The sequence below is a fragment of the Papilio polytes genome, unplaced genomic scaffold, assembly GCF_000836215.1.
Source record: "Papilio polytes unplaced genomic scaffold, Ppol_1.0 DF823980.1, whole genome shotgun sequence".
Lineage (NCBI taxonomy): Eukaryota > Metazoa > Arthropoda > Insecta > Lepidoptera > Papilionidae > Papilio > Papilio polytes.
The window spans coordinates 485,810-495,285 of NW_013525224.1; the positions used below are offsets into that span (position 1 = coordinate 485,810).

At 37.9% G+C, this 9,476-nt stretch overlaps 2 protein-coding genes across 2 annotated transcripts in view; both read left to right on the forward strand.

Moving 5' to 3' along the window:
* LOC106101437 (serine protease 27-like) overlaps positions 1-2,144 on the forward strand; it is a 7,490-nt gene extending 5,346 nt beyond the window's left edge. Inside the window, exons 6-9 of the mRNA XM_013280674.1 lie at positions 1,008-1,239; positions 1,305-1,539; positions 1,616-1,789; positions 1,998-2,144. Of these exons, the coding sequence (XP_013136128.1) occupies positions 1,008-1,239; positions 1,305-1,539; positions 1,616-1,789; positions 1,998-2,144 (788 nt within the window). The remainder of the gene's footprint in view (positions 1-1,007; positions 1,240-1,304; positions 1,540-1,615; positions 1,790-1,997) is intronic.
* A 790-nt stretch (positions 2,145-2,934) lies between these two features.
* On the forward strand, positions 2,935-8,654 carry LOC106101438 (serine protease persephone-like). The gene is made up of 8 exons (XM_013280675.1): positions 2,935-3,004; positions 4,063-4,285; positions 4,351-4,585; positions 4,668-4,845; positions 7,048-7,279; positions 7,416-7,650; positions 7,860-8,033; positions 8,414-8,654. The coding sequence occupies exons 1-8, from the start codon at positions 2,935-2,937 to the stop codon at positions 8,612-8,614; spliced, it is 1,548 nt and encodes a 515-aa protein (XP_013136129.1). The 3' UTR covers positions 8,615-8,654.
* Positions 8,655-9,476: the final 822 nt, after the last annotated feature.

The following is a 9,476-nucleotide window of genomic DNA, read 5'->3' on the forward strand; positions in this document are numbered from 1 at the left end:
AAAAAAAAAAAAAAATAAAATAAATATACCGACGAATTGAATACCTCCTTCTTTTGGGAAGGGGACTAAAATTAGGCCTAAAAGACTAAAAAGGGACTAAAATTAGGCCTCCGACATCAGTCATCAGACGAAACGCGGAATTGCTCCCACTTCACAACTGTATTCTGTGTGGTCGTGGACGAACCGGCCGTACAGTGCAAAGATAAAGCGGATTCTATTGTTAGTTAACTGTTGTTCGATTGTCGATTGTTTCACAGCCCATTCAACTGTTTAGTTGCACTGCTAAAAATCGAGTAGTGAGACCTTCATATAAGCACATATGAATCAAAGCGAGTAAACAGTTGTGCGATAGTTTAGTTTCAGGTGTACACATTCTTATAAAGCGATGTACTATGTATATAAATGTAAATTGTACTGTATTCAGGTACTGTATGTATCTAAATGGTACTGATATTCATTCATTATCTGTGCGAAAATACTGTTTTAAACACGTCGCTAAAAATGTTGCATTTATAGCTTAATGATGTCTTACGTTAGTTTTTCAATTGTGAAGTTGTAAACCAACAGTCATCGTTATTTTGTTACGTATAATTGGAACATAATAATGTTACCTATCTATATAGAGATATTTACCTTAATTTTTGCATCAGATAACTAATTAGTAGTATCAACTTATCGTTCACAATCTGAAGTTAATCGTATCATTTCATCAAATCAGCTGTGACACAATAGGAAAACACGTAGATTACAGCTGCGCAGGCGTACAAATATATTTCGTAATGCGGTATTTTGGACAAACGTTGTCAACCGCGGAGCAGACATGGTATTGAAAGCTGGAATACTCCTGGTAACGCTTCTGGCAGCCAGTTTAGGTCAGTTTTTATTGCACAACTACTAATTTTTCCTACATAAACATAATTAATTATTAAAAAAGTATTAACTTAAACACCCTAAGAGTAACTACTTTAACTTAACTAAGTTGTAAGCGAATATTGTTTCTAACTCAGCTATCCCGACACGGCGACATGCTTTCTCTGACTTGTTCATCCACGCTGAGGCCGGCTCTCGCGTGGTGGGTGGCACCCCAGCGCCAGATGGAAGCGTACCTTACATGGTGGCCATGAGCAGCGGCCTGCTGGTCAGAAGCTTCATATGCGGTGGCTCCCTGATCAGCACTAGACACATTATGACAGCCGCTCACTGCATAGATGTAGTCTACGATGATGGTGTTCTTAGCGGGTAAGTTTTATACTAATCTATTGAACAATGACAACGACATGAAAGTAATTATTTTTTAATAATAGCACCATGCGCGTGACAGTGGGCACCAATCGCTGGATGGCCGGCGGCCAATCTTACGGCATCTCACATAACTTCACTCATCCCGAGTACAACTTGGAGACCATCAGGAACGATATCGGGATCATGGTGACGTCCACAGAAGTAGTGTTGTCCAATGACGTGCAACCAGTCGGTCTGAGCTTCGACTTCATAGACGCTGGTGTGCGCGCCCGCGGTGCTGGCTGGGGGAGATTATGGGTAAATACTTTAAAATAATCAGTCTTGCAAATTTAAAATAAATTTATATTTTTTTGGGATTCCATTTGATTTTCAGCATATGGGACCTCTGTCTGCTGTGCTTATGGAACTGGTGACAACGACGGTGGATGCCGAGCAATGCGTACGGGAGGTGGCGGAGGTCGCAGCTCAGATCAACATGCCTGTACCTCCAGTCGACCCGCACACCATGCTCTGCGTATTCCACTCCGCAGAACGCGGCATGTGCAACGTCAGTATGCAAAACACACAATGTAATATTTAGCAATTAAGGCTCCGATTATTCTCTATTCTTGGGCCAAAGCCTTAACAATCACAAGTTACATTGTCGTCAGTGATTGCTTTTATTCTACTTTTGGATGTACTTATTCAAAAGATATGCTTCTTACGCACAGAATGTGACTTGTATTACCTTTTATGTATTCGTGTTTTTTCTGCAGGGTGACAGCGGCAGTGCCCTAGTGAATGTAGAAAACAATCTTCAGATAGGATTCGTATCTTGGGGGCTTTCGTGCGCTCGCGGTGCACCGGACATGTACGTACGATTGAGCACATACAAGGACTGGGTTGCTAGCGTCATGGATTAGATACCTGTTATAGAATTTATGAACGAACTGATATTCTAAATACAACGTTGTAAGCTAGATTTTGTAACAATAAATTTAGTGTGTAAAGAAAAATAAATGCTATTATAACTACGTAAGAAATTTTCAATCTACAATGAAGTTTTATTTAACCATTTTAATGAATGCTGTTAGACTAAATAATTCAGGTTCCTAATTGCAATATTTTCAACCGTAGACGCACTTCACATTTAGGCAAATTCTCGCTATGCTTATTCGGTCCAAATCTTTATCACTTTACTATTTAAGACATAAACAAACATGTTTTGTAAAAATTTTAATGTACATATGAAAATTGTTGGAATAATAAACTATACAGGGTATTGCCTTATTAGAACACTTGTGGAATCTTATTAAAAAAAACTCATATAAACTGGTTTATTATCACTTGTTTAGAGATAACTTAGTTTACCGTAATTTGTATAAACAGTCCGCAAAAGACAAGTTCTACCGATAGATGTCGTTGGCGCATGTTCTTATTTAGTTCCATCCGTTTACTCTCGCTGGCTTACATTCTGTTTTATTATTTTCTTTATATTTCTAAGTTACAAAAAATTACAATAATTGTGTAACGATGTAGTTCCTACTGTTGTACCAAAAATACAATTCTTGTCTTTTTAAATTGTAATCAAACTTATTTCTATACGGAATTAGGATTCCTTATCAATTGAATTTATTTCAACGAAATGTGTAGTTAATTGATTTAATTCAAACATTACACGTATAAAAATCCAATTATTCAAGGAAATCTCAAATGTATGGCGGAGCTGCAGCAAGGATGTTGTTTAAAGGAGTTATTTTAATGCTAGTTGTTACGAACTCAGGTGAGTTGTACGTATCAAATTAGAATTAGACCTACCAATGGACAGAAAACACTTAAATAAGCCATAGCTAGTCGAAGCCAGTCTATCTATAGAGGTCGCAAAATTAATTATACTAATTTCTGAAAATTAAGGGAAATATTCTCTTTCTGTGCGTTTATCTATTGATTAAAAATAAACAATGCATCTGCAAATGCGAATGTTTATGGGGAACAATTGTTCGGCTATTTAAGCAACTTCTAGTTGCCGTTTCGTTTATTTGTCACAAAACGAAAAGAGTCGCTAAAAATGCTTAACTACGTTAGTTATTCATGTTTGAAAACCAGTCAAGATAGTCCAAGAAACGATATACTAATGTTACCTATCTATCAATAGATATTACCTTAATGTTTGCATCAGATTATTAATCACTAGTATCAGCTTATAGTTCATAATCTGAAAAGTTTATCATATCATCACCATCAACATGCCCTTATTCCTTATATCTCTATCAGCCGTCATATCTGAATCCATTCCTTTCTTAAGCATATCCTCTTTCACACAATCCATCTATACTTTCTTCGGTCTTCCCCTACCTTTGTAGCCATCCATATTCAATCTTACCACGTTAAAGTTTTGCTTCTGAATTTCTCCACCACTGGCGCTACTTTCAAACTTCGTCTAATGTACACATTCTTAACTTTATCCATTCTTGTCACACCATACACCCATCTTAACATACACATCTCAGCCACATGCAATCTCTTTTCATCCGCAGCTTTGGTGGCCCAGCATTCGGATTACATTTAATCGTATCAGTTCAATAATCACCTATGCCACAATAGGAAAACAGATTATAGTTGCACTCGTACAAATGTATTATTTCGTAATGTGGTATTTTGGACAAACGATGTCAACCGCGCAGCAGGCATGGTTTTGAAAGCCGTAATTCTCCTGGTAACGCTTCTTGCGGCCGGCTTGGGTCAGTTTTTATTACACCAGCCTTTTTAATTGTTTTCTGAATATAAAAACTTCACATCTACAAGAGTAATTAAGTTGTAATAGATTGTTGTTTAACTCAGCTAACCCGACACGGCGTCATGCTTTCTTCATCAACCCGGAGATTGGCTCCGGCGTGATCGGTGGCATCCCAGCGCCATATGGTAGCGCGCCCTACATGGTGGCCATAACCAGGGGCCTGATGGTCAGAACCTTCATATGCGGTGGCTCCCTGATTAGCACTATACACATTCTGACAGCCGCTCACTGCATAGATTTAATCTACGATGATGGTGTTTTTAGCGAGTAAGTTTTCTACAAATCTATTAAACAATGACAACGACATGAAAGTAATATTTTTTTAATAATAGCACCATGCGCGTGACAGTGGGAACCAATCGCTGGATGGCCGGCGGCCAGTCATACGGCATCTCGTATAACTTCACTCATCCCGAGTACAACTTTGCGACCCTCAATAATGATATTGGTATCATGGTGACGTCCACAGAGGTAATGTTGTCCTATGACGTGCAGCCAGTCGGTCTCAGCTTCGACTTCATAGACGCTGGAGTGCGCGCCCGCGTCGCTAGCTGGGGGAGCTTATGGGTAAGTACTTTTAATCTCTTTTCCAAATTTAAAATGAATTCTGTATTTTTTTTATCCTATGTGATAATGTGATCATTTTCAGTTTAAAGGACCTGAGTCCGAGGTGCTTATGGAACTGGTGACGGTGACAGTGGATGCTGAGGAGTGCGTACACGTGGTGGCGGAAGTCGCAGCTCAGTTGAGCATGTTAGCGCCCACGGTCGATCCACGAACCATGCTATGCGTGTTCCAACCTTCAGAACGCACCATGTGCACCGTCAGTATACAACACACACAAATGAAAGCACCGCTGAATCTTTTTTTTTTATAATATAAGATGGCAAACGAGCAAGCGGCCTGAATCCACCGAAATGAAAAGCAACCGCTGCCCATAAACATCCGCAATTGCAGATGTGTTGCCTACCCTTAATTGACGGAGGATGAGACGAACATAAAGAGGACCTTTCCTCTTTAAATTTTCCTGTTAAATCCACTTTTCATTCCCATCCTTTCTTTTTAAGAAAAGAGTGGAAAGGGAAAGGGACTAAAATTCGGCCTCCGGCACCACACTCTTCAGACGAAACGTGAAATTGCTTCCACTTCACGCCTGTTTTCTGTGTGGTCGTGGTATTACACCGGGCGAGCCGGCCCATTCGTGCGAAGATGTTAAAGCGGGCTCTACCACTGTTCATACGAGCTTTGGCTCTATCATATGTGCTTTAACAGTGTGCTAAACCGGACAAATTAATACGAGTAGGTTCCTTATCCCCGATACATTGTCCTCAAAGATTGCTTTTACTCTTTGCTTGCATCTACTAAAAAAAATATCTTATGCACAGAATGTGACTCAGCTTTTTAAGTATTTATTTTATTTTTCCAACTGCAGGGTGACAGCGGCAGTGCCCTATTGAATGTAGAAAACAATCTTCAGATAGGCATCGTATCGTGGGGTCTGTCTTGCGTTCGCGGTGCACCCGACATGTACGTACGACTGAGCACATACAGGGACTGGATTGTTAGCGTCATGTATTAAGGACATCCGTGTAATTTATGTTCTAATGCTATTTTACAATAACATGTATCAAACATTGTAAGAATTGTTTTTCAACAATAAATGCTGTCTACGTCTGTTTGAAGAAAAATATCTACGTAAGAAAATATCAACTTATAATGGTGTTTTATTGAACCATTTTAATTCATGCTATTAAAATAACAATCTTTCTTACTAACTAATATTGTAAATGCGAAAGTTTAGATGTATGTTTTTTTACGTCTGCTAAGCTAGCGCTTGACCACGATCCCACCTGAAGAAAGTGATGATGCGGTTGAAATATGGGACAGGCTAGCTTAATAGGTAGCTGTTTACTCTTCTTTTGAAGGATGGATGTTTGTTAGAGATTGTAGCCTAAACTGCTCAACGGATCACGATGAAATTTGGCATAGACATAGAGGATAGTCTGGAAGAACACATAGGCTATTCACTTTTATTTTTGTTTAATGAAAACTAGTGGTATAATAAATTCAGAATTGAAATCCTAATATTTGCAACCATAGACGCACTTCACATATACGCAAATTAAACTTTATTATAAGCCATGGACAAACATGTTTGTACAATTTTTTAATGTATAAAAACTGCCTATTGTTGGAATAATAAACTATACAGGGTATTGCCTTATTAGAACACTTGTGGAAACTATTTAAAAAAAACTCATACAAACTAGTTTATTATCACTTGTTTAGAGATAACTTAGTTTAGCGTAAATTGTATAAACAGTCCGCAAAAGACAAGTTCTACCGATAGATGTCGTTGGCGCATGTTCTTATTTAGTTCCATCCGTTAACTCTCGCTGGCTTACATGCTGTTTTATTATTGCCGTTTAAGTGCATTTTATGCATATTTCTAAACTAAAAAACTCACAAAAAATTGTGTAACAACATTGTTATTACTGAAATACCAACATTACAATTGTAATAAAAATAATAAAATTCTAAAGAGTCACTAGAAACTGTTTCGAACTTGAATTCAGAACGAAATTAGGATTCCTTATCAACTGAATGTATTTCATTGAAATGTTCAATTGATTAAATACAATTACACATATAAATACCCAAATGTTCAAGGAAATCGCAAATGTATCGCCGAGTTGCAACAAGGATGTTGTTTAAAGGAATTATTTTTGTGCTAATTGTTACGAATTCGGGTGAGTTTAATATATTTGGATATTAAAGATTACATCCAATAATTATTGTCGATTTAGTCCAAATTGGTGACCTACAAATTGGGAGAAAACATTTAAATGAAATATAGCTAGTCGAAACTAATCTATCTTCACACAGAGGTCGCAGAATTATTTACACTAATTTCTGATATTATAAAAGACTAAACGGGTCGCGCGCCTAGTATAAATGCGGAAGGATGGCAATTAGTTTTATTCTTTAACCCTGCTAATAAGTAAATAATAAATATACTGATAACCTAGGAGTTACATCATACGATTACGGCACCTCAGAGCTGTTCATCCACGCGGAATCCCGGGGGCGCATCCTCGGCGGTGTGCCTGCGGAAGATGGCGCGGCGCCTTACATTGCAGCTGTCACCGTAGGGACTACAGTCCGTAGCTTCATTTGCGCGGGCTCGCTGTTCACAGCTAAGCATGTTCTGACTGTCGCTCATTGTATTTCCGCCTTATACCGCAATGGATCACTTATCAAGTAAACTTCGCGATATTTTTTCAGAAATATCCTGTACACGGACTGCTTAGCATTCGATAATCGCCGCTATTGCTGAAGCTGCTCATATATGGTGGCCTTTAGATTTATTTACGGCTATCTATTTTATAAATTCCAGCTCTCTCAGTATAACAGTGGGCACCAACATCTGGAACTCTGGCGGCAAAACGTACAATATATCGGGCAACATCACACATCCTGAGTACGATCCGTCGCTTCTGAAAAACGATATTGGATTCCTGATTGTAGCAACAGACGTCAGTTTCTCCAAGAATGTTCAGCTTATCGTCTTAAGTTACCAGAACATCGGAGCTGATGTTGAAGCGATAGTCGCCGGTTGGGGGAGAGTTAATGTTAGTATTTATACAACCACTAATTAAGGAGTCCAAATAACGTAGAAATAGATAGGTATAGATAAGTTTAAGAACCTTCCAGTTCATACAAAATTTTGAAGTACAAAGCATATTAAATTCAGTGAATTAGGATCGGAGAGAAAAAGAGAACTAATATGTATGGGGCATTGGTAGAGGCAAAACATAATGGCTATTGTTTCAATTTCTAGAAAACAAAACCAGTATCTTCTGAGTTATTGGAGCTGGAGATGATGACAGTGGATGGACAGCAATGTGCAGAGGAAGTGAAGAAAGAGGCCGCGTCGATACGTCTGCAAGTACCGCCTGTCGAGCCTCCCCTCATGCTCTGCGCTTATCATTCGGTGAACCATGGCGTGTGTAATGTCAGTATATCTTTTTATTTAGCTGTCATTTATGCTACAGAAGGAATTTGCTTCTGAAAATCATCCAGGAAGGGGAATAAAATTGCATCCTATAGGCTAATCGGCTTAATAGATTTTGCCGAGATTATTCGTTTCGTGTTCTTCCACACATTGTACTAGGTTTTTGTTTCATTATTAAAAACTGGCTATCGCCCGCGACTTCGTCAGCGTGGAATTAAAAGAAAAAGTTAAAAAAAAGCATATGTGTTATTGTAACATATGTATTACATCTATGCCAAATTTTATCGAGATTCAATCAGCCGTTCAGGCTACAAACTCCATTAATTTAAATTTTCGCATTTATAATGTTACTAAGGTTGTTATTTTAATGGTTTTTTTAGGGTGATAGCGGCAGTCCTCTTATCGAAGTGAGTACTGGAAAGCAGATCGGGCTGGTGTCGTGGGGGCTGCCGTGTGCGCGAGGAACTCCCGATATGTTCACACGAATCAGCGCATACGAGAAATGGTTCAAACAAACTGTTTCTGTAGATAATACAGTAACTTCTACTACTACTTCTGATACTAAATCTACGGAAACTTAGTTTAAATGTATTTAAATCAGTAAATGTTTATTAAAGTGTAGAAATGCATTTTTTTTTCTATAACTCAAAAAATACGGGGCCGATTAAAAAAAATTCACCACTATAAAACCACATAATCACTAATTTGGCTGATTTTTAACTTCACGTGAACCAAATCCCGAGCAATAGCTAGTTAATTATAAAAGAATAGTGTTAAGTAAAGGCCTGTTAATAAATCATACAATAATTTAATGAATAGTTTAGAAGAATAAAACCATAAATTACTTAAAACATTTATTATTCAATATTTTAACAGTCCTTATATTAAATATTAACAATGAATGTAAGAGCGGACATCTTTGATTAAACTACCACACAACTGTTTAGTTACGTTTTGATTCCTTTGAGCTTATATGGAGGTGCGCACACTCCTCGATATTTAGTTGTGCGACTAAACAGTTGACTGCGAAACAAGCGACAATCGCAAAACAGTTGTGACAGTTTAGTCAAAGATATGCGCTTGCTCTAACACTACACATAATTAACACCTGAACATCTATACTATTATAATAAAGCGTAAACACACACTTCTTTGTTGCCTAAGATGTCAGCAATTGGAGCATATTTTTGAATAATTATTTTTTTAATAAAAAGCCCTACACTTACGTCAGGCTCTAGGCTATATATTTTCACGCCATTAAACTTAGGGGGTAGATATTTTGGATAAAAACACTAATCTGGGAAAGAGACCATAAGTTGCTGCCAACATCAAGGAAGCAAGGTTGTCATGATGTCATGTCATTTTGACATTTGCAATTGATAATTTGACACATGTAAATAAAATAATTTCATGCGGATGAAGCCGCACGCGAACAGCTAGTAT